This window comes from Macaca nemestrina, chromosome 9 (assembly GCF_043159975.1).
Source record: "Macaca nemestrina isolate mMacNem1 chromosome 9, mMacNem.hap1, whole genome shotgun sequence".
NCBI classification, from domain to species: Eukaryota; Metazoa; Chordata; class Mammalia; order Primates; family Cercopithecidae; genus Macaca; species Macaca nemestrina.
In genome coordinates this window covers 86944180-86970073 of record NC_092133.1, presented here as the reverse complement: position 1 = coordinate 86970073, position 25894 = coordinate 86944180, and the positions used below count along the sequence as shown (strand labels likewise).

Here is a 25894-nt window from a genome sequence, read left to right as displayed (position 1 = left end):
TCTAGCCTGGGTGACAGAGTGAGACCCTGTCTCAAAAAAAGAAAAAAAAAAAAAGTGGAAAGATAGCTATAATCACACTTTGAGTTAGGTGCTAGTGACCAACCCCCACTTTGCACACTGATGCATCGATCTCCTACAATTAATGAGCAGTGAGGGACACCTAGCATCGTGCTAGCTGAAAAGAATTCAAGAATTACAGATATTGAACTACCTGCTTGAAAACAAGTGAACAATTCTACATATGGCAAAAGATTAGCAACAAGGATTTCACTTGCAATGGAGAAACAAAAATACTTAAAAATAGTCCCCAAGTGTAAATAAGAGGAAGCTACAAATAAATTTCTCAAAATAGAAGATGCCCCAACTGTGTATGGTTATTAAATGTTAGTCTTACAAACGTTATGTAGCAAAGGGAAACCAAGCTACAACACTTCTCAGGAATGGGGGTGCCCAAAGCAGCTTTTTAAAAAATGTGATGTCCTCATGCAGCTCCATGAGTAGGGATCATAAACTTCAGGTAGCCATATTTGTACCTAGACTGTATTTGTTCCAAGTCATGTGTTAGGGACGCAAAGGTACAGAGGAGTTGTGGGGGTGGCTAGAGGCCCTTTAGCTCTGTGTCTGTCAATTCTGTGACATTCAGTGATCTTGCTGAGTTAGAACATTTCAGAACCATTTCTGCAATGAGTGTCCTACCAGATGGCTTCAGCTGATGGATTAAAGGGCCACTCCCCCTCCAGGAATCTCTCCAGTCTGAAGACTTCTGATAGCTGACCTGCTTACGTTCTTAGTTTTCCAATGCTAAGTGTTATAATTATCTCTCTCAAACAGAAACTGCAGACATTATCTATAAACAGCTGTCAAACATGTGTAGGGGGACCAAAAATATTTTTAGGAAGCCCAAAAAAACCCCACTAAAAGTATAATGTGAGGTATCTTCTTGACGTTCACATCATCTCTTTGTGAACTTACCATATTTAGACTATAGGTATAGCAGTTAAACTTCTAACTGTATTCAATGTGGCTGAAAAATTGTAATAATTGGAAAATAGTGTACACTCAAAATAATCTGTTCAGTTTAATAGGATCAACCTCATGTCTCTGCCTAGTAAATCAGTAAAAAGCTGCAGAACTGAAAGTGAACTATAATTAGACCAAATTCCTAATGTGGAAATTATTAACTATGAGGCACAGGAGAATAAATGCTAAAGGTATCTGCAACAGCATTGCTATGGCTCAGTTATTAGATCTAATTTTGGGTGTAATAAGGATTCTTCCAAGCAGGTAGCCAAAATGTAGTAACTCAAAACCCCATTCTGAACATAAAACCAAGCAATAGCCAAGGTGCCCTTACCGCTGTTTGTCAGTGGAAAAATGATGACGGGCCGGTAGTTGAAAACACAATACTTTTGCAGACATTATTTCCTATGACCACATATTCAACTTCAGATTAACTCCCCTGAACCTACAGTCAATAATCCACAAGACTGTGAAGTCAGTCCATGGGCTTTGGAAAGAGCTGCAAAACCACTGCTTCTAGCCGGTTCTTTGCTTTGTGCATTCTAAGAACATGGTATCTACTTGGCCATTATGGAATGATTCTCACATTAGTTCTCAGCTATCAAATAACAAGCTTCCCTGGGAATCCTCTTTGGCATACGCACTAGGGGTAACATAGTGACAATGGGATCTATAAGGCTTTAAGACACTTGGGGGCCGGATGCAGTGGCTCACACTTGTAATCCCAGCACTTTGGAAAGCCAAGGTGGGCGGACTGCTTGAGCCCAGGAGTTCAAGACCAACGTGGACAACATGGTGAAACCCCATCTCTACAAAAAATGTAAAGAATTAGCTAGGCGTGGTGGCATGCATCTGCAGGCCCAGATATTTGGGAGGCTGAGGTGAGAGGATTGCTTGAGCCTAGGAGGTAGAGGTTGCAGTGAGCCAAGATCGTGCCACTGTACTTCAGCCTGGGCAACAAAGCCAGACCTGGTCTCAAACAATAAAAATAAAAAAAATTTTAAAAAGGCCTGGCATGGTGGCTCACGCCTGTAATCACAGCACTTTGGAAGGCCAAGGTGGGCATATCACTTGAGGTCAGGAGTTCAAGACCAGCCTGGCCAACATGGTGAAACCCCATCTCTATTAAGTATACAAAAATAAGTCGGCCATGATGGCGGGCACCTATAATCCCAGCTATGTGGGAGGCTGAAGCAAAAGAACCGCTTGAACCTGGTGGGTGGAGGTTGCGGTGAGCAAAGATCGCATCACTGTACTCTAGCCTCTAGCCTAGGCAATACAGGAAGACTCTGTCTCAAAAAAAAAAAAAAAAAAAAAAAAAAGGTATTTGGGACACCAGTAACATACTAAATATTTTACTCCCCCAAAAGCTTTCTATTTTCTTGCCAAATGAATCAAAAACTTAGTTCAAATCAATGAAGTTACTTCTTAAAAGCCAAAGAGAAAAAAAATCATCTCCAACAAGAAGACACTAAACATTGGTGTTTGTACTTAACACATAGCTAATCTTTACTCAAGGGTGGCCTTTTACCACATACCAGCCATGTTCTAATTGTAACTGTTTCCATTAATTCCAGGGTTTCCCAATTGGTTGATCTGTTTGCAAGTTTATGGGTCTCTTAGGGTTTCTTTACTCAAACAACTCTACACAACTAAGCACAGGAGGTTGACAAGCAAAGGTACTTGCTTTGAACAGAGTAACCAAATAAGGCCAATGGTCAATCTCTATAAAGCAAAGCAAATATGACTTGTGTTTCAGTTTTACCTCCCGTATTTTGGGATCCTTATGTAGTTCTTCCAAAGTGATAGGCAAGCACCACCTCTTTTATACATGAGAAAATGAGGCTCAGAATATTTAAGTGCCTTGTTTGTGGGATACAGGACTGGTGAGTGGCAGAACTAATGCATTCAAATGACAATGACTTTAAAGCACAGATTAGCATATATCTTTCTTAAAAGGGCCACATAGTAAACATTTTAGGCTTTGAGGGTCAAAGGCTATTGTTATGTAGGTATTTATATAACTATTTAAAATGTAACTAAAAAATGTGAAACTGTAAAACACATTCTTAGCCTTCACACAGCAAATAAACAGGCAGCTGGCCAGCAGGAGTTGATGGCTCCTGCTCTAGAGGAACAGTATTACCTACATACTAACATGACTACTAAATACCACTGTTGGGGACTGTTTAGCAGTCTTAAAATTTTAAAAAAACTTTTTTAAGAATTATGGTACAATACATGTAACATAAAATTTACCACCTTAACCATTTTTAAGTGTACATTTCAGAGGCATTAAGTACATTCACACCGCTGTGCTAACATCATCTACTTTTCATTTTTTCTTTTGAGACAAGGTCTTGCTGTCGCCCAGGCTGGAGTGCAGTGGCGTGGTAAAGGCTCACTGCAGCCTAGACCTTCTGAGCTCAAGTGATCCTCCCACAACGGCCTCCTAAGTAGGTAGGACTACAAGTATGCACCCTCATGCCGGGATAAATTTTTTATTTTCTGTAGAGATGAGGTCTCCCTATGTTACCTAAGCTGGTCTTGAATTCCTGGGCTCAAGTAATCCTCCCGCCTCAGCCTCCCAAAGTGTTGAGACTACAGGCGTGAGCCACGGTGCTCGGTGTACCAATGAAAGGACACAAAGATAGATGTGTACCCGCCCCCCCCGCTACACCCATTGTTCTGCTCTCTAATCTTTGCACATACCAGAGATTTCATAAGTTCTGTGAGTACCTGTTTTTCTGCACATACCAGAGATTTTGTTTTGCACATACCAGAGATTTCGTAAGTTCTGTGAGTACCTGTTTTTCTGCACGTACCAGAGATTTTGTAAGTTCTGAGGCAAGGTCACAAGACGTGTTTAAGTAAGATAAACTCTTGCTGCCATAAACCTGCTCCCCCGCCTCAAAGGTTGAACCGAAATATCAGAAATGGCGGGAACCAATCATAGTTAGCCAAATCGCCTTGTTCAAACACTAGCCAATCATATATCTGATTTGTATAATAACTCTATGCCCACTTTTCTTAGACTATGTAACACTGCTCAGAGCTCAGTGGGGGAGCTCTCCTGCCCGTCTCGTTTCGCGAGCGAGTGAGAGTTCCAGGTTCGAACCTGTAATAAAGATCCTTGCTGCTTAGCTTTGACTCTGGACTCTGGTGGTCTTCTTCGGGGAATAAACGGTCTGGGCATAACACCAACATCTATCTTCAGAGGACTCTTTTCATCTTGCAAAACTGAAACTCTTTGCCCATTTAACAATAACTACACCCCATCCCAGCCATCTTCCATTCTACATTTTATCTGTATGAATCTGACTATTCTAAGGACCTCACATTAGTAGAATCACACAGTATTTTTTTTTTTTTTGAGACAGAGTCTCACTGTGTCTCCCAGGCTGGAGTGCAGTGGCGTGATCTCGGCTCACTGCAAGCTCCGCCCCCCGAGTTCACGCCATTCTCCCGCCTCAGCCTCCCAAGTAGCTGGGACTACAGGCGCCCGCTACCACGCCCGCCTAGTTTTTTTTTTTTTTTGTATTTTTAGTAGAGACGGGGTTTCACCATGTTAGCCAGGATAGTCTCGATCTCCTGACCTGCTGATCCACCCGCCTCGGCCTCCCAAAGTGCTGGGATTACAGACTTGAGCCACCGCGCCCGGCTGAATCACACAGTATTTTTTTGTAGATGGCTTATTTAGCATAATGTGCCCAGTGTTCATCTATGTCTCACCATCTGTCAGAATTTCCTTCTTTTGAAGGCAGAATAATTTCTATTTTATGTATATACCACATTTTTCTTCTTTGAGACAGGGTCTTGCTCCTGTCACCCAGGCTGGAGTGCAATGGCGTGATCATCGCTCAATGCAGCCTTCATCTCCCCAAGCTCAAGTGATCTTCCCACCTCAGCCTCAGGAGTAGCATGTACCACCATGCTTAGCTCATTTTTTGTTTTCAGTAGCTATGTTGTCCAGGATAGTCTCCAACTCCTGGGCTCAAGCAATCTGCCCATCTGCCTGCCTTGGCCACTTAGAGGCTATCTTTTTTTTTTTTTTTTTGACACAGGGTCTCACTCTGTCACTCAGGCTAGAGTGCAGTGGCACAGTCAAGGCTCACTGCAGCCTTGACCTCCTGGGCTCAGGTGATTCTCCCATCTCAGCCTTCCCAGTAACTGAGACTACAGGTGCCCACCACCAAGTCCGGCTAATATTTTGTATAGACAGGGTTTCCCCATATTGCCCTTGCACTCCTGGACTCAAACAATCTGCCCACATTGACCTCCCAAAGTGCTGGGATTACAGACATGAGCCACCACACCTAGCCTGTATGGCTCTTGTGAATAATATGCTGTTATGAACATGGGCACACTAAACACCATTCAACTTAAAAAAATAAAAAACCTTAAGAACTGAACCAAAATGGCTTAGGTGAAAATAAAATACCAAATTCTGCTCTAAGAAAAGGAACGAACATTCACTGAATTATACCTTCAGCAATAAGCACTTAATGGAACTTGTTTCATTTAAAATGCATCACAATCCTGTAAATTGATAATCATCATACCCTAATTGTATAGATGAGCACAGTATTAAGTGGACCTTTTTCAAAAGGTCATACAGCTAGTGACAAATATTTCCAAATTTTTCATAACATTTCTTTTCTTTTTTTTTTTTTTTTTTTGGAGACGGAGTCTCGCTCTGTTGCCCAGGCTAGAGTGCAGTGGTGCGATCTCAGCTCACTGCAAGCCTCGCCTGCTGGGTTCATGCCATTCTCCTGTCTCAGCCTCCCTAGTAGTTGGGACTACAGGTGCCCACCACCACGCATGGATAATTTTTTTGTATTTTCAGTAGAGATGGGGTTTCACTGTGTTAGCCAGGATGGTCTCAATCTCCCGACCTCGTGATCTGCCCACCTTGGCCTCCCAAAGTGCTGGGATTACAGGCGTGAGCCACCGTGCCAGGCCTAACATTTCTGTTTTAAATAGCTTAATTAACTACACGTTCTATATTCTTCCCTCTGAAAGGCAGTTTTTTGTTAGGTTGGTTTATTATTCATCAGACACCTGATTCACTGAGGAATTCTGTTTTTCAGTAATTCATCCACCACAAATATCAGGTAGCATTTTTACTTCACAGACCTAAAAGTCTTAAGTCTTAAAAGGATTGTAAAATCTAACTTTTCCTGAGATATCTGAGAGTAAGAGGCTTTTTTTTTTTAATTGAAAATAGGTTGCATTTCAAACTTTATCCATAAGAGCTCACAACACTTTCTCCAACAAGCATGCCCATGTGCTCACTTAAACAGAACTCTGAGTGAGACAGTAAATACCTCATATGCCCTTGAAAACTTTACCTTGGCATAGAAAAACCTTGTTAAGAACCTAAAAATAATTTCACTTTGAAAGTCTTTAGGGTTAGGCAAATGTTAAACTTCAACTGGCAGCACAAGGGCAGCATCAAGCCAGCAACAGTTTTGTTGGGCCAAATTATGTTGAAAATGATCAAATATTTTAAAAACAGAAGATTTCACATAAAAATCTGGGATCCCAGCTTCTTCTGAATAAATGAAGTACACTCACTATGCAGAGTGGCAAATGGCTGGAGTTGAGTGGGAAGTGTTTCTAGCCCAACAGATAGGCATGGAAGCTCCAGCTCAGCCCCCCTCTACTCCATTTTCTTACATAAGGGAAGCCACTATCGTATCTCCTTAAGGGCAGCCCTGAATGTAAGAATGTACTGAGTTAGCATCTAATTTAAGGCATATTATATGCATTCTTAAGACAGAGGAAAAGGCTGAATATTTGATATTATCAAAAGAAATGCCAGTCTTAACTTTCTGTGGCAAGGACCTTCTTGCAGTAGTAACATAACATAGTCTGGAACACCTCCAACATAAATTATGAAAAGAAAGCTCTTGGCTCAGAAGAGAAAAAGCAAAAAAGAATACTCATTAATTCTGTCATGTGACAAATAGATTTCAATTTCCATTGCAATTGTGGAAGAGGTAAATAATCTGCTGACCCAGAATTCCAACATGGGCTCACACTTCCTGTCTTAATAACTCGAAACACTGAAATCACTCTAACAAAGGCAAACCAATGTCTTATTAATTTCTGGTTAAAAATAGACCCAAGAAGACAGGGCACAGACATACATTTTGTGTGGTGGGAATACAAATACAACTTCAACTTCCAGATTCATGGATTTGGAAATGACCTTAGGCACTCTAAGTATAGCACGAGTGAAGAAGTTTACATTCAGGGAATGGCTAATCCCTGCTGACCTAAACTATTTCCAACTCCCAATGTACTCTTCAAATACAGACATTTTTAAAAAGAGAGGGCTGGGCACAGTGGTTCACACCTCTAATCCCAATACTTGGGAGGCCAAGGCGGGGTGGATCGCTTGAGCTCAGGAGTTTGAGACTAGCCTGGGCACCATGGTGAAACTCCCGTCTCTACAAAAAAAAACACAAAAAAATTAGCCAGGCATGGTGGCGTGTGCCTGTAGTCCTAGCATCTTGGGAGGCTGAGATGGGCACATCACTTGAACCCAGGAGGCAGAGGTAGCAGTGAGCCATGATCACACCACTATACTCTAGTCTGAGACCTTGTCAAAAAAAAAAAAAAAAAAAAAAAGGCTCAACACAGTAGGTACAGAGCTATTTTAAGAGAAAGATCATGAGGAAAAAACTAGCAGCTGTCAGATCAAACAGGCTTATTTATTTTATTCCTTTATTTTTATTTTTTTTTCGAGACGGAGTCTTGCTCAGCTGCCCAGGCTGGAGTGCAGTGGCGCAATCTCGGCTCACGGCAACCACCGTCTCCTGGGTTCAAGTGACTCTCCTCTCTCAGCCTCCCAAGTAACTGGGAGTACAGGCACCCACCATCATGCCCGGCCAATTTTTGTATTTTAGTAGAGATGGGGTTTCATCATGTTGTCCAGGTTGGTCTTGAACTCCTGACCTCAGGTGATCCACCCGCCTCGGCCTCCCAAAGTGCTAGGATTACAGATGTGAGCCACCACACCCAGCATTTCATATTTCATTTCATTTCATTTCATTTCAAGATGGAGACTCACTCTATCACCCAGGCTGGAGTGTGCCACCACACCTGGCATTTCATTATTCATTTCATTATTTCTTCATTTCATTTCATTGCATCCAGCATTTCATTATTCATTTCATTATTTCATTTCTTCACTTCATTTCATTTCATTTCGAGATGGAAGCTCGCTCAATCGCCCAGGCTGGAGTGCACCACCATACGTGGCATTTCATTATTCATTTATTTCATTTCAATTCATTTCGAGATACAGACTTGCTCTACTGCTCAAGCTGAAGTGCACCACTGCACCTGGCATTTCATTATTCATTTCATTTCATCATTTCATTTCACTTAGAGATGAAGACTCACTCTATCGCCCAAGTTGGGAGTGCACCACCACACCTGGCATTTCATTATTTCATCATGCCATGTCATGTCACGTTATTTCATTTCGAGACAGAGACTCGCTCTATTTCCCAGGGTGGAGTGTGCCACTGCATCTGGCATTTCATTATTCATTATTTTATTTCATTTCACCCAGCATTTCATTACTCATTTCATCATTTCATTTAGTTTCATTTCGAGATGAAGACTCGCTCTTCATCCCTGGAATGCGCCACCACACCTGGCATTTCATTATTCATTTCATTTCATTTCACCTGGCATTTCATATTTCATTTCATCATTTCATTTCTCACTTCATTTCATCTCATTTCAAGACAGAGACTTGCTCTATCGCCCAGTCTGGAGTGCACCACCACACCCAGCATTTCATTATTCATTTTATTATTTCATTTTTTCATTTCATCTATTTCATTTTTCAATTTCATGATGTAGACTTGCTCTATCACCCAGGCTGGAGTGCACCCAGCATTTCATTATTCATTTCATATTTCATTTCTCATTTCATTTCATGACAGAGACTTGCTCTATCACCCAGGCTGGAGTGTGCCACCCACATTTCATTATTAATTTCATTATTTCATTTCATCATGTCATTTCGAGATGGAGACTCGTTCTATCGCCCAGGCTGGAATGCAGTGGCGTGATCTCTGCTCACCGCACCCTCTACCTCCTGGGTACAAGCAATTCTCCTCTCAGCCTCCCAAGTAGCTGGGATTACAGGCACCTGCCATCATGCCAGGCTAATTTTTGTATTTTAGTAGAGACAGGGTTTCACCATGTTGGCCAGGCTGATCTTGAACTCCTGACATCAGGTGATCCGCCCGCCTTGGCCTCCCAAAGTGCTAGGATTATAAGCATGAGCCACCGCACCCAGCATTTCATATTTCATTTCATATTTACTTCATCATGTCATTTCTTTCGTTTCATTTCAAAATGGAGTCTATCACCCAGGCTGGAGCGCAGCACCACACCCAGCATTTCATTATTCATTTCATTTCATATTTCTTCATTTCATTTCACCCGGCATTTCATTATTCATTATTTCATTTCATCCCATTTCATTTCGAGACAGAGACTCACTCTTATCGCCCAGGCTGGAGTGCACCACTGCACCCAGCATTTCATTATTTCATTTCATCTATTTCAGTTTTTCATTTCATTTCATTATTCATTTCACCATTTCGTTTTTCATTTTGAGACGGAGACTTGCTCTATTGCCCAGGCTAGAGTGTGCCACTGTACCCAGAATTTCATTATTCATTTCATTATTTCATTTCATCATTTCATTTGATCATTTTTCATTTCATTTCATTTCGAGATGAAGACTCACTCTATCAGCCAAGCTGGAGTGCACCACCACACCTGGCATTTCATTATTCATTTCATTATTTCATCTCATCATGTCATGTCATGTCATATCATTTCATTTCGAGACAGAGACTCACTGTATTACCCAGGATGGAGTGCACCACCACACTAGGCATTTCATTATTCATTTCATTTCACCTGGCATTTCGTATTTCATTTCAAGACGGAGACTGGCTCTATTGCCCAGGCTGGAGTGTGCCACCACACCCAGCACTTCATTTTGTTATTTCATTTTTTCATTTCAGTATTCATTTCATTTATTTCTTCATTTCATTTCAAGATGGAGATTCGCTCTGTCACCCAGGCTGGAGTGCGCCACCAAACCTGGCATATAATTATTCGTTTCATCATTTCATTTCATTACTTCATTTCATGACAGAGACTTGCTGTATCGGCCAGGCTGGAGTGTACCACTCGCATTCAATTATTCATTTCATGATGTCATGTCATTTCATTTTGAGACGGAGACTCGTTCTATCACCCAGGCTGGAGTGCAGTGGCGCGACATCTGCTCACTGCAACCTCTGCCTCCTGGGTTCAAGCAATTCTCTTCTCGCGGCCTCCCAACTAGCTGGGATTACAGGCACCCACTATCATGCCCAGCTAATTTTTGTGTTTTAGCAGAGACAGGGTTTCACCATGTTTGCCAGGATGGTCTTGAACTCCTGACCTCAGATGATCCACCTACCTTGGCCTCCCAAGTGTTGGGATTACAGGTGTGAGCCACTGTGCCCGGCCCCAAAAGGCTAATTTAAAGGTAGACCTCTGATATTCATGTGATTTTAATTCAGGTCTAATGCTTCTTTAATGAATTACATAAATTTTCTCCAAAAATGTGAAATGTTATTAGATTCCCTGTGACATATGAGAATCTATTCAATAATAACCAGTGCTCTATTGGAAAAGAAACAGCTGTAGTTTTGCCATCATCAATAAGCTTAGGAATTTTGGAGCAGCCTTGTCACATATTCTCAGAAATAAGTCCTCAGAAACCAAAGGATACGGGTGATGCCTTCCTCTCCAAAACACCCTGAACTGTTAATCTTATGTCTTCCTTCCATAAGAAAGTCAGCTTAAAAACAAAGTCATTTAAGGTAAAAGGATATACAAATTAGGCAACTCTCATTAAGGTTATTGTTAAGAGGTTCTATTTATCAATGTCTAAATTGAATACCAGCCCTTGAGAATTACACTTCGCATACCAAAAAGAACCTCTGGATGCTTTCTACATTTCTGTTACCGGCATCAACAATTTTCCAGGAAGTAAAAATTCATGTAAAATATATAATTGGCAAAGTGCTAACTGCCATAATATATAAACTGTTCCAACAAATCAATCAAACCAACAATATGATAAAAAATAGAGAAAGGGTATGCCACCAACCACTAAACAAAAAAAAAGGTGCTCATTCTCATAAGCAACCAGGAAAAAGCAAAGTAAAACATTAAAACAGTTCACTACCTACCTTAAAAAAAAGTGATGGTAGGCCAGGCGCGATGGCTCACGCCTGTAATCCCAGCACTTTGGGAGGCTGAGGCTGGCAGATCACCTGAGGTCGGGAGTTCGAGATCAGCCTGACCAACATGGAGAAATCCTGTCTCGGCCGGGCGCGGTGGCTCAAGCCTGTAATCCCAGCACTTTGGGAGGCCGAGACGGGCGGATCATTAGGTCAGGAGATCGAGACCATCCTGGCTAACACGGTGAAACCCTGTCTCTACTAAAAAATACAAAAAACTAGCCGGGCGAGGTGGCGGGCGCCTGTAGTCCCAGCTACTCAGGAGGCTGAGACAGGAGAATGGCCCGAACCCGGGAGGCGGAGCTTGCAGTGAGCTGAGATCCGGCCACTGCACTCCAGCCTGGGCGACAGAGCGAGACTCTGTCTCAAAAAAAAAAAAAAAAAAAAGAAATCCTGTCTCTACTAAAAACACAAAAAATTAGCTGGGCATGGTGGTGCATGCCTGTAATTCCAGCTATTCGGGAGGCAGAGGTCATGACGATCGTGCCATTGCATTCCAGCCCGGCAACAAGAGTGAAACTCTGTCTCAAAAAAAAAAAAAAAAAAAGTGATGGTAGATGACAACACTGGCAAAGATTAGCAAGTACTGGAAGGGTCATTTGGTAGTAGTCATTCACGTTTTAAGCATGCAGATAATTTGCTCAAGTAACTTATTTTTAGCAATTTATCCTACAATTAAAATGTATGTGCAAAACTGTATGTACTACAGTGTTTAAGAGAAGGCCTCAAAGAAAAGGTGGTATTTTGTACAATTTGTACAAAAAAAGCATATTTTGTACAGTTCTTAAAGGAGTTAACACAGCTTTCCTCTTGGAAGTGAACAGACTATATGTAAGATTGAAAAGTCAAGAAAAATCAAGACAATAATATTATTTAGAAACATGAAAATAAAAAATAATGAATTAAAGCAGCCTGGGCATGGTGGCTCACACCTGCAATCCCAGCACCTTGGGAGGCTGAGGCAGGATGATTGCTTGAGCCCAGGAGTTCAAGACCAGCCGGGGCAACATAGTGAGACTCCATCTCTGGAAAAAAAAAATTAGCTAGGTGTGGAGGTGTATGCCTGTAGTCCCAGCTACTCAGGAGGCTGAGATGGGAGGATCACCTGGGCCCAGGAGGTCAAGGCTACAGTGACCCTTGATTGTGCCACTGCACTCCAGCCTGGATGATAAGAGTGACTCTGTTTTAAAAAAATACTAAAATAAGCTAAGCATGGTGGCTCACACCTGTAATCCTAGCACTTGGGAGGGAGGAGGGTGGGTCACCTGAGGTCAGGAGTTTGAGACCAGCCTGACCAATATGGTGAAACCCTGTCTCTACTAAAAATACAAAAATCAGCCAGATGTGGTGGCGTACGCCTGTAGTCCTAGCTACTCAGGAGGCTGAGATGGGAGAATTGCTTGATTCTGGGAGGTGGAGGTTGTAGTGAGCTGAGATCACGCTGCTGCACTCCAGCCTGGGTGACAGTGAGACTCCATATCAAAAGAAAAAAAAAAAATTTAAAGTTGCCTTTGGGAAAAGGGAATTAAGGTGAGACGTATAGAACACTGTCGCACATCATTAAAATCTTTCAGATGTTAAAAAGATAAAAACCTTGACTTAAAAAATCATGTATGTCGATTATTTTGGTAAAAATAAAAATTAAGTAGCCAAAGATGTATCAACATAATAAAAAAGCTAAATTAGGCATTACTTGAATGTATGCTTCTAAACTAGTAAAAATTTATCACTGAAGAGAATTATATGACCCTTGACAGCAACATGTTGATCTCCCAGTAGAGTAAGATGATCATACGAATAAGATGCTCTAAACTGACTTACAGGGAAGTCATTCCTGGGCTTTGACCTTGGGTGTCTTGTGATAGTTTAATATGCTGATGTCACACAGGTCAAACTATTGTTTAAAACAAAACCAATTCTGAATATTCTATTGCTTAGTCTGTCCAAGATTTAAAAAACTAAACTAAAATGAATGAAAAATACAGAAAAGAATCTTATCTTCTTAATGTCAAAAAACCACCACAAACCATATGATCCAAGAATCCCACTTCTCGTATATATCCAAAAAAAGAAAAGGATCTTGAAGAGGTATTTGTACATCCACATTCGTAGCAGCATTATTCACAAGAGCCAAAAGGTAGAAGCAACCCAAATATCCCTTGATAAAAGAACGCACATGCAAAACGTGGCATACATACACAGAATGAATATTATTTAGCTTTAAAAAGGAAGGGAATTCTGGCATATGCAACAACATGGACGAACCTTGAGGATATTATGCTACATAAAATAAGCCAATCACAAAAGGACAAATATTGTATGATTCTACTTATATGAGGTGCCTAAAACAGCCAATTCAGAGATAGAAAGTGTAACATTATCAGGAGCTAAGGAGAGTGGTAAATTGGAAGGAGGCTTAATAGATATAGAGTATCAGTTTTGCAAGATGAAAAAGTTCCTGAGATTGGCTATACAATCATGTGACTATAATACTAACGTACTGTATGCTTAAAAAATGGTTAAGAAAGTAAATCTTAGGTTTATTTTACCACAATTAAAAACCAAACCAAACCAAAATAACCATAAAGTTAGAACACTAGATTTTACTGCAAGAGTGTAGTTTCCTTGAAAACCATGAATTTTAAAAAGTGCACTTCAAGCGTATTAAGAGATGGCTCTCCATTCAACAGTACTCACCTGTACATTTATACAACATGCCTGTCATAGTTCCAGCCGCTACTGTGTTAAGGTCATCTTCTGCACCTCGTGTTTTCTCAATGACGACACCAAATGCACTATAGAGCAAAGCTAAAGAGGAAATGGAAGTGCTCAGCAACAAAATAGTGATAAAGTGCGGTATTATGATATACATATATTGGTTTTTCATCCATGGTTCCTAGCTCATAACTCCCATAGCCCTTCCTAAGTGACTAAAACAATCACTTATTAAAGTATTTGTCCTTGGTTCTGGAAGCAGCTTTGGAACAGCTTCAGAGGGACAAAGGTGAAGGTCTTTTTTGTATTACTGGGGCACTTCAGGCCTCAGAAGCAGCCTCAGAAAACAGAATTATCTCTCTGACCTTCTTCTGTCCTCCTTTCACCTGCTCCCTTTTCTCCTCACAGCAGGACTCTAATCTTTCCCCACCTTTCTGTCTTGGAACTGGTCATAAAGAAATTCTATGACCTACCTTGTCTGATTGCAGGCCATAGGATCCCCATTTCAGAAGAGATCGTACCCCATACCCAGGAAGAAGAAATGCTGCACAGAAAGGCCAAGGAGAATCTGGGCAGACAGGCCTTGCTGGGTTTCTGCGTCCAGTCTGTTAGTAGTAGAGCATGCCCTTTTTGTCCAGTCACAGTTCTACAAGGTTGTCCATGCTTCAGTCATGCCTATTCAATCAATTTTCCACATGAGGCCCAAGTGGATGGGGTCGGAGGACTTTCTAGACAGCTGAACTTGTGGGCCTTGCAGGAAAGCGAGAAAGAACTCACCCACATGTCAGGAGGCTAGTGCACCCCAACTTCAGTGAAATGAAAGCTCCTGCACTCAGGGCCCATCCAGGCCTCACCTTATGCATTCCTTGACTGGGCTGTTTATCTGTATCCTTTAAAAATATCCAGCCAGGTGTGGTGGCTCACAAAGTTTCTGTAATCCCAGCACTTTGGGAGGCCAAGGTGGGAAGATCACATGGGCCCAGGAGTCTGAGACCAGCCTGGGCAACAACATAGGGATACCCCCTTCTCTAAAAAAATTTTTAAAAAAATTACCTAGCATGGTGGTGCATGTTGCCTGTAGTCCCAGCTCCTTGAAAGGCTGAGGTAGGAGACTTGCTTAAGCCCAGAAAGTCTAGGTTGCAGTGAGCTCCACTGCACTCTAGCATGGGTGACAAAGCAAAACCCTCTCTCAAAAAAAAAAAAAAAAAAAAATCTTTATAATAACTAGGCAAATGTTAAGTATGTGTTCCTTTGAGTTCTGTGAGCCAATCTGATAAATTAATCGAACCCAAAGAGGGGGTTGTGGGAACCCTGACAAAGCTGGTTGGTCAGAAGCACAGGTAAAATAACCTGGGGCTTGCAATCAGTATCAGAAGTATCCAAAGTGGGGCTCATTTTTGTGGGACAGAGTGCTCAACCTGCTGATCTAATGCTATCTCCAGGCAGAACTGAAATGGGAGGACACCCAGCCGGTGTCCACTGCAAAAGACATTACTTGGTATGTGGGGAAATATTCCCACATAACTGGTCACAGAAATATCCTATGTTGACTGTTATAGTGTGAGAGCAGAGGAAAAACTGTTTTTTTCAACACAAAAGTCAGTACGGCAATTATATTTAGATAAATTTATCCAAAGATATACATGGAATGATCACTAGTACAGTTTCTAATAGCAAACACCTGGCAACAAATAAAATGTCCATCAAGAGCATTTGTACCATCTGAACTGATTCAGAGAGTGACTTTTCATATAATGGTATACAGTAACTTAAAAACCAGAAGAATCATTTCCACTAACAAGTAAAGTAAGGACATGTGCACATGGTACATGACTAACTGGCTATGCAGAGAAACGCTGGAAGAACTCAGAAGAAACATCAATAGTAGCTATTTCTAGAAAGTACCACTAGGAAGTCTCAGGAAGTATATTTAAAATTTTCATTTATATGCTACCCATAATTTCTGTACTTTGGATTAAAGACACACACACATATTTCTAGTATAAGAAAAAATAGATTTAAAAAAAATGTGAGGTTTGATTCTCACATATTATAACACTAGCACCATTTCATTTTGAAGTATCTTCCCCCAAGCCATCCTTCTATGCTCTTACAGATTCCTATCTGGAATGAGTATGTTAAACTTTTAAGCTCTTTCTCAAAATTATAGCTACATTTGACCCTTGCAACAATACACCGTGCTCAGCCTTACAACTCCTCTACTGCAGTATTTTTATACATCTATGAAAGCTCATCTTCCTCTTCAGCTTACTTAACTGAAACTGATCATGAGCAGAACACTGTTATTGATCATACCACAATGGGTATGCAGACAGTGACCAGTCATCCTAGTTTGTCCAGGACTGCGGGGCGGGCGGGGGGGGGGGGGGTGACGGAGGTTATTGGAACATTTCTTGGACTTTTCTCTGAAAGTCCTAGGCAGACAAGGATGGCTGGGCTGACTAGGTATACAAGTAATCAAAAGAAACAGAGGGGGGTGACTCAGTAGTAGGGTGGGAGGAATGCAGACATCAGAAACATATGAATGCAGCCATCTCTTAGGATCCAAAATGTGAAAACTGGCTTTATAGTGTGAAGATATACTGCTTCCAAATTCTGTGACAAGGTAGGACCTTACTCTGCCATAATAAACATTTTTTCTATGGTATCAATGAATTTTCTATGTCTTCCCCTCCTTAATCTGCCACAATTTAAATTGAGATACAACTAAGTTCATAAAGTATGAAAATTGTGGATGTCAGGACCTAAGCCATAAGAGATAGATTCCAAGTGATCAATCATTCATAAACAATACGGTATGAAAGCATTAGGCTCTAATTAAGCACTACCAAATTACCTTTTGCCTAGAACTGCAAACGTTTTCATTATCTACAAAGAACCTATTCCAATTCTGGCAATTAGATGCCTGGAATCTACTCAGGTAAACAGACTAATGAACAGGCTATTAAGAAAAGATAGCAAGAGGGCCGGATTAATGTATCTTGTATCACTACAGGACCTTGAACCTTGCCTAATATACCAAGCTCTTTACTTTGGACCTAAATTATCTGGATTTCATTTAAACATGATTGGGTGCTGTGCTTGGAAAGGAGAGTGTGCAGTGTTCAAAAGATTTTTAAAATTCAGAAATGGTATTCAGAATGGTATCAGCACCTGAGATTATTTCATAAGTTAGTTCATGGTCTTTCCCTAAGTAGTATCTATATTATGCAATGGAATGGATTTAAACATAATTGTCTCATATCCTAGGACCAGAATATCGGCTGATTAAATTGTTCATGATATTTGTACATTCTTTCTTTAACAATTTATCACACGAGATCTCTACTTACCCAGAGAACCTAGAGTATTAGCCCAAAGTGCCCCTTGCCTAGTCACCATATTCAAAATCCTACCAGGGCAGAAAGAGAAAGAATCTGTATTTAGAATCATTATTTCTCTAGTAACCTTTAAAAACAATAATAATAGCTATTTAACATTTCTAGACCCAAGGCTCAAAATTTTTTAAATTCTAAAATATATCTTAATATCTCAGATTTCAATAAGGATAGTTTTTACTCTACATAAGTGAAAATTAGGTTAAAACTTTCAAGACTTTGGGCAATAACTGAGGAAAACTCTTATTATTAAATGTATAATATAATGAATACACATTAAATATATGTAAGGCTTTGAATGACAGCCTGGAATGTATTTTAGAGGTTTACAGAAACTAATCCATGTAAAAAATGCCACTGTTAACTATGACGAGCTAGCTTCTAAAAGGTTCTTTTTGGAAGGGGAACATATGCTTAGAATGTTAAAGAGAATCAAAGTAAAGAATATCAAAGTACAGAATATAAAGTAGAATTAAAGAGAAGGAATCAGCCATCTAACTGGGATACACGGGGAAAGCACCCTGGGTCTGCTCCCAGACTAGAACCAAGCAGCCAAGGAGAATGCTCAGCACACGCTCAAGGAAGCACAGTCCTGCCTTGCACCAGTGCCAGACACCACCAGAACAGTGATGGAGGCAACCGGATAAAGAGAAGACATTCCTCTCCCAGCAGTGTAACACCATTCCAGGAATGGTTCTGTCCAGATGGCTGACTACTGCTGGAAATTATGGAAATACAGTAACAAAGAGTGAGGGAACTCATTCAGTTTAATTATTAAACAACTCATTTAATATTCTACAGAAACAAAAATTTGTATTGCTTCTGAAAGGTTGTTTTAAAAAATCAGTCAAGTTTACAAACAGAAGTACATTGTTTCTAACTATGTTACATATTTACTAACGTATTTTTGGTTCAGCCATTATTTTTTCATTTTTAACAAGCATTTTAATAACTCGTTTTAAGAAAGGAATTAAGTTGTCTTTTCTAGATCTACTTCCAAATTTGTATTTAATATGATATTGGGATTTTTGTCTCAAAACAAGATGGGAGAGGAGAAGGAGATGGGATAGAACTGGCCATGGTTGAGGATGGGTTATGGTCCATGTGTTCACTATGCTATGTCTTTTGTCTACTTTTATATATTCAAAATTCCCCATAATACAAAAAGTTAAAAATATTATTGAAGCAAAGGACAAATAATAAAAATACTGAAGGATCTAGGCTAGCAAAGCATGGACAGAGATCCACACAGTTAACAGGAATATAAAAAACAGGGCTAGGCGCAGTGGCTCACATCTATAATCCCAGTACTCTGGAAGGCTGAGGCAGGAGGATCACCTGAGTTCAGGAGTTTGAGAACAGCCTGAGCAACACAGTGAGACCACGTCACTACAAAAAATTAAAAAATTAACTGGGTACAGTGGCACGTGCCTGTAGTCCCAGTCACTTGGGAGGCTGAGGTGGGAGGATCACTTGAGCCCAGGAGGTCAAGACTACAGTGAGCTGTGACGGCGGCACTGCACGCCAGCCTGGGCAACACAGCAAGGCTGTGTCTCTCAAAAAACCCCACAATGTAACAGGCGTTCCAGTTTCCCATGGTCTAGTTCTAGCACATCTGGTGCCATCTGCTGGCTGAACAATATGAAAGGAAGATGGAGTTTAAAGCATCCTAAAACAAAAACAGTAGCCATCGAATAATACATACTTATGAAGCATATATGAAGCATAAAAATAGGCAAAACTAAACATACTGTTTAAGGAATATCAGGAGGGACTGGCCATGTTTATTTCTTAAGAAGGGTGAAAACATACTTTCCAATCCTTTTAGCTGTACTTTCCCTTTTCTGCAACTTCAAGTTCTAACAGAAAACTGTGTCTTATCCTTTTGGAATTAACTCTAATTCTAGAAGTTTTATTTAAAATTTATCTGGCTCATCATTTCGGAAACGTAAAGTCAAGACAGTAAGAAGTTCAAGTTAAATGATGGCAGCTTGAGCCATCACGCTCATGAGCTGTTTATGTCTTCATTACCATTTCCTATGGATCTGCATGCCCCCAAACAATGCAAAATTCCCATCGGCAATTCAACAGTTTGAAAAGCATGTCACACAGGGTTGGAGAATGTGACAGGTGCAGCTGAGAAGCCAGGCTGGCATAGCACTAGCTGACTGAGGGACACTGATTAAAAAAATCACTCCTTTTTAAAAGCTTAGAGTCAGTAATCCGATTCCTTAGTTGCTTTTGAGTAGGATTAAAAAACAAAGACAAAAAATCACATAACTATGCTAACCATCTATAATATCAAGGGTGTACTCATCAAACCAACAAAACAGAGCTTAATATTCAAGTATCACTACATCAGATGGTTACATGAGACTTACTGTACATTTCTTGGTTTGGACCAGGCCATGTTCTGGGTTTCCTTCAATCCTAGCCGAAGACCATTCATTGCCCCAAACGCAGCCCCTGGTAAATCATAACAATTCACCCAGATAAGAGAGCTTTACATTAAAAAACAAACAAAGAAACTCAAAACTGCATAGCTACACTTCTGATTCTTTTTCATTTAATAGAAAAAGACCAATGTAAATATTAAAAAAAACCCCTGAAACCAACATTCTAACTGCTTTTGATTTTAAGCACCCTCAACTACTTGAACTGAGCACACTTGAGAAAAAAGTATGTAACACTCACCTGTCATGCAACATCCTCCGATCGTAAAGAAGGCCAGCTCAAATCTGCCCCGGGTTTTATTAGCTCCAGTAGGTAAAATAAACTCATCTGTATCCTAAAAGGATAATAATGAAAACCAAGCTGAGGGTCCCTCAAGATACAAATCTTGTAAAGTCATCTTTTTTAACATTTCAAAGTAGTTTTTCACAGAGAGTAAACCTTAAATTAACTCAAACCTATACTTAAATAAAAATAAAACTTTCTGCAACAGTAATACCTAAATCAAAGTGAAATGAAATAGAAACACAGTTCTCAGAAGGGAGTCTCATTAAAGACTGTTTCCTTCATAACTTAAATCTGATAGATTTGTGCAAAAGTTAAGTTTAGAAAGGACAGCTCTAGAGAAAGGAATACTGAAAGCTATTAGAAGAATAGAATAGACAAGCAGTCTGGAAGAAGCAAACAACTTTCATTCTGTAGCAGCTATTTATTGTGCATCTTTCCATGTATAAAGCCAAATGTTCAAAAAAATGAGCAAAAACTAATAAAGTACAACAGTTTGGATCAATTATGCAAGGGCAAATGACCCCCTTTAAGAATTCTTATCTGTTTAAGGAGTATATATTCCTTTGATACTCTTAGAAAGCTACAGACCCTCTTTCTAGTAATTGTATACACAAACTGTGGCATGAACCCCTGGAAGGTCACCCAAAATACTAAGATTGAGAAATGACACTCTTAAGAGCAAAATATGGTTACCAATTTTGAAGAGTCAATACACCTTTATGAAAAACACACTCGAAAAAACAAACAAAATTCTATCACCTTGCTGGATTAAAAAAAAAAACACACACAAACACACTCATTTTTGGCAAGCTTTCCATGCAAAGATGGTTAAAATAAGCCACCAATGGCTAGGTCACACTCTTGGCAAAAAGACACATAGTGTGTTACATTTAACATAGTAAAGACCACTGACAATTAACATTCTCCTACATCCTTGTGGCAAATACTGAACGTTGATTCCGAAAAGTGTATTCCTGATCAGAAAACTGTGGTTCTGCCTTGGTTTTTTCTTTCTGGCATGTGTACACATCCTCACCAAAAATTGCAAAAGTAAACAAGCACATCCACTCTCATCACATAAGAACGGTCTGCTGGGCAATAATAAAAACTGAATAGATCCCATGTCATAGTATAATTGTATAGAGTTTTATAAATTTTGGGTACTTCAACTTTTAAATTAATGACTTAGTATTAAACTGTGCTTTTTGTTTGAATTTTTTGAAATGCTAGATTCAATGTGGTAACTAATTATCCTTTATTCTCAGGCCATGGTTCCTGAGAAGAAAAAAAATATATACATCCTTCAATCCAGAAACAGATCACTAATTAAGAACAGAAAACGGCCGGGCGCGGTGGCTCAAGCCTGTAATCCCAGCACTTTGGGAGGCCGAGACGGGCGGATCACGAGGTCAGGACATCGAGACCATCCTGGCTAACACAGTGAAACCCCGTCTCTACTAAAAATACAAAAATTTAGCCGGGCGAGGTGGCAGGCGCCTGTAGTCCCAGCTACTCGGGAGGCTGAGGCAGGAGAATGGCGTGAACCCGGGAGGCGGAGCTTGCAGTGAGCTGAGATCCGGCCACTGCACTCCAGCCTGGGTGACAGAGCGAGACTCCGTCTCAAAAAAAAAAAAAAAAAAGAACAGAAAACTTGGCCAGGAGTGGTGCCTCCCACCTGTAATCTCAGCACTTTGGGAGGCCGAGGTGGGTGGACTGCCGGAGCTCAGGAGTTTGAGGTCAGCCTGGGCAACACAGTGAAACCCCGTCTACTAAAACACAAAAAATTAGCTGGGTGTGGCAGTGTGCACCTGTAGTCCCAGCTACTTGGGAGGCTGAGGGAGGAGAACTGCTTGAATTCGGGGAGCGGAGGCTGAGATCACGCCACTGCACTCCAGCCTGCGTGACAGAGCAAGACTCTATCTCCAAAAAATAAATAAATAAATAAATAAATAAAATAAACAAAAAACTTAAAAAAAAAAAAAGGCTGTGATGAACATTATCAAGCAAGCACAAGTGCATGTCACCAACTCATTCTCCTGCTAGCAGCAACTGAAAAATAAAAACATAACAAGGGTTGCAAGCAAATGTCCAACACACAAACAAGGTTGTTATCGAAGTATATTAATATGTTGAATGTAAGGAAGATTTACTAAAAAGCTCCTGTTAAACCTGTCCTGCTGACACTCCAGGACGCTAGTATTACTAAAATCCCCTAAGTACCAGAGTTTGTTAACACAGAAGATAAATCCAAGAATGGGTATCAATGTACTTGCTAGAGAAAAAGAAAAAAAAGAAAAAATATTTTTAATTTATAATTTTGTGTGTTTAACAATATGGATGTCAAAAATATTTAAATTTTCCTTATTTTTGTACCAGATGTTCACCTGGGCTAACAAAAAAATTTATTACTTGATACAATTAATGAGGATGTTAAGAGTAGCGATGATACAAAAGCATTAGTAAGAGAAACTACAGTACTGCATCAGATAAAAGCTGGTTAGGCACAGTGGCTCATGCTTGTAATGCCAGCACTTTGGGAGGCCAAGGTGGGAGGACTGCTTGAGCCCAGGAGTTCAAGACCAGCCTGGACAACATAGTGAGACCCTGTGTCTATTATTAAACAAGAAAAAAAAAAAGCTGTTGCCAAAGTCACGACATGGTGAGTTGAAGGTACTATTTTATTTAAGATGTCTCTAACCTTCAAAAGTGTAAACAAAAGTTTGACAAAATGTAATTTCTATTAAGGTATCTTTAAATGTAAGGTTTCCTTAATTATTTCCAATAACAGATGAGGTTTACAAAACACTTTTTTAAAGTCTGAAGTCCCTCTAGAATTCCAATGGAAGATAAATGTTCATGATGAAGAATGAATTCACAAGTTTTTTGCGGGGATACTAACTATTTTATGTCTAACCTTAATAAGCCCCACCTAGCAATGCAGGGCCACAATGATACTGAATTTGTAACTAGATCTAGAGTACAACCTCTAAGTGTAGATTCAACATTAAAGCAAAATACATGCAACTAGTTTTGAAATTTTGAGTAAATTGACAAAGGGGCACTTTTAAAGCAAAAAAATCAATGAACACCCAATGTTAAAATGTAACATTTGAAAAACATTTCAAAAATAATGAAGCTTTAAACTGGCAAGGTCCAAATCATCAACTTGCTTCAATTTGAACACTTAACACAAACAAGAAATGCAGCCGCTGTCAGATGCTGTTAGTGATTCAACTCTGAAATAAAAGGTTCTAACCATAACTCTTAAATAAATAATAATTAAAAAAAAGCCAGGCATGGTGGCTCACGCCTGTAATTCCAGCACTTTGGGAGGCCAAGACAGGAGGATCACTTGAGGCCAGGAGTTAGAGACCAGCCTGGGCAAACAAGCCAGATCACATCATCTCTACAAAGAATGTGAAAAAAAGAATTAGCCAGGCGTGGTGGTGTTCACCTGCAGCCCTAGCTACCTGGGAGGATGAGGTGGAAGGACTGCTTGAGCCTAGGAGTTTGAGGTTACAGTAAGCTATGCTTGAGGTTACAGTGAGCTATGATGCTGCTGCTGCAACTCCAGCCTGGGAGACAGAGTGAGACTTTGTCTTTTAGGAAAAAGAGAGAGAAAACAGAGTTACTGATATGTATCTCATGCACCATATAATTCACTTACTGAGTGTACAATTCAGTGGTTTTTAGTATATTCAGAGTCATGCAACCAAGACTACAATCAATTTTAAAGCATCTTCATCACCCCCCGAAAAAATCACATACCCATTAGCAGTCACTGCCCATTTACTCCCAACCCTTGGCAGCTACTAATCTACTTTCTTGTCCATATATTTGCCTATTCTGGACATTCCATATAAATGGAACCACACAATATGTGGTCTCTTGTGACTGGCTTCTTTCATTTAGGAAGTTTTAAAGGTTCATTTATATTGTAGCATAATTTAATACTTCTTTATTGCCAAATAATATTCCATTGTATGGATATGCCACATTTTTTTATCCATTCATCAGTGGATAAACATTTGGTTTGTTTCCATTTTTTGATTATGAATAATGCTACTAGGAACACTCGCTCACAACTTATGTGCGCAGAGGTTTTCAATTCTCTTGAGTATGGAGTATACGTAAGTGAAATTGTCAGTCATAAGGTAACTCTATTTTTAACAGTTTAAGAAACTGCCAGACTTTTCCAAAAGCAGCTGTATCATTTTACGTTTCCACCAGCAATGTACAGAAACCCAATTTCCCTACATCCTCAACAATATGTATTATTTTCTTTTTGATTGTACTGATCCCCATGGGTGTAAAGAGGTATCTCATTGTGGTTTTATTTCTCTAATTAATGTTACTGATCAGCTTTCATGTCACTATTAGACATCTCTACATCTTCATAAACGTCTAATCAAATCCTTTGCCCATTTTGTAATTATTTTTTACTAATGTTTTAAGAGTTAAAAAAATTAAATATTCTAGATATAAATTCCTTATCAGATACATAATACACAAATATTTTCTCTCAATCTGTGGATTGTCTTTTCCCAATTTTTTTTTTTCCTTTTGAGACAAGGTCTCCATCTGTCACCAAGGCTGGAGTTAAGTGGCTTGATTACGCTCACTGAGACTTGACCTGCTGGACTCAAGTGATCCTCCCACCTTAGCCTCCCTAGTAGCTGGGACTACAGGTGCACACCACCACACCCCGCTAATTTTTGTGATTTTTTTGCAGAGATGGGATCTTCTTATGTTGCCCAGGCAGGTCTTAAACTCTTGGGCTCAAGTGATCCTCCCGCCACAGCCTCTCAAAAGTGTTGGGATCATAGGTGTGAGCCACTGCACCAGGCCTTTTTCCATTCTTTTTTTTTTTTTGGGGGCAGAGTCTTACACTCTCTTGCCCAGGCTAAAGTGTGGTGGCGTGATCTCGGCTCATTGCAACCTCTGCCTCCCAGGTTCAAGTAATTCTCCTGCCTCAGCCTCCCAAGTAGCTGGGATTACAGACGCCCAGCACTGCGCCTGGTTAATTTTTGTATTTTTTAGTAGAGACGGGGTTTCACCATGTTGACCAGGCTGGTCTCAACTCCTGACCTCAGGTGACCCACCCGCCTCGGCCTCCCAAAGTGCTGGCATTACAGGTGTGAGCCACTGCACCCGGCCTCCATTCTTGTTGGTATTGTCTGAATCACAAAATTTTAAAATTTTGATTAAATACAATCTGTCAACATTCTTTTTATCACTTGTGCTTTTGGTGTCACATCCAAGAAATCACTGTCTAATCCAAAGTCACAACTACTTGTGCCTATGATTTCTTCTAAGAGTTTGACAGCTTTAGTTTACATTTAAGTCTTTAATTCACTTGGTGGTAACATTTTGTATATGGTGCAGGGTTAGGGTTCAACTTCATTCTTATGCATATGGGTTCCAGTTGTCCTAACATCTCCCCTGACTTATCTTGGCATCCTTGTTGAAAAGCAACGCCTTTCTTCTGGACTCTGTATTTCATTAATCTATGGATTTATTCTTATGTTACTATCATGATGTGGTTCTGTAGAAAGTTTTGAAATTGACAAGTTCAAGTCCTCCAATTTATTTTCTCAAAGTCATTGGTCATTCAATGTCCCCTGAATTTCTGTACGAAGTTTAGGATAAAAGCTTGTCAATTTCTGCAAAAAAAGCCAGCTGGGATTT

The 25894-nt window shown here is 40.1% G+C and overlaps 1 protein-coding gene and 1 non-coding gene across 3 annotated transcripts in view; both read right to left on the bottom strand.

Moving 5' to 3' along the window:
• The window catches only part of LOC105486619 (mitochondrial import inner membrane translocase subunit Tim23), a 34467-nt gene that overhangs the window by 3857 nt on the left and 4716 nt on the right, over positions 1 to 25894 (bottom strand). For both annotated transcript variants that reach the window (XM_011749548.2, XM_071070002.1), the window contains 4 exons: positions 20162 to 20255; positions 19849 to 19933; positions 17423 to 17481; positions 14052 to 14162 (listed from right to left, as the gene is read on the bottom strand). In XM_011749548.2, coding sequence (XP_011747850.1) covers positions 14052 to 14162; positions 17423 to 17481; positions 19849 to 19933; positions 20162 to 20255 — 349 coding nt within the window. The remainder of the gene's footprint in view (positions 1 to 14051; positions 14163 to 17422; positions 17482 to 19848; positions 19934 to 20161; positions 20256 to 25894) is intronic.
• LOC112427553 (small nucleolar RNA SNORA74) lies at positions 17990 to 18190 on the bottom strand. Its single transcript, XR_003019189.1, has one exon. It is a non-coding gene; the product is annotated as a small nucleolar RNA SNORA74 (small nucleolar RNA).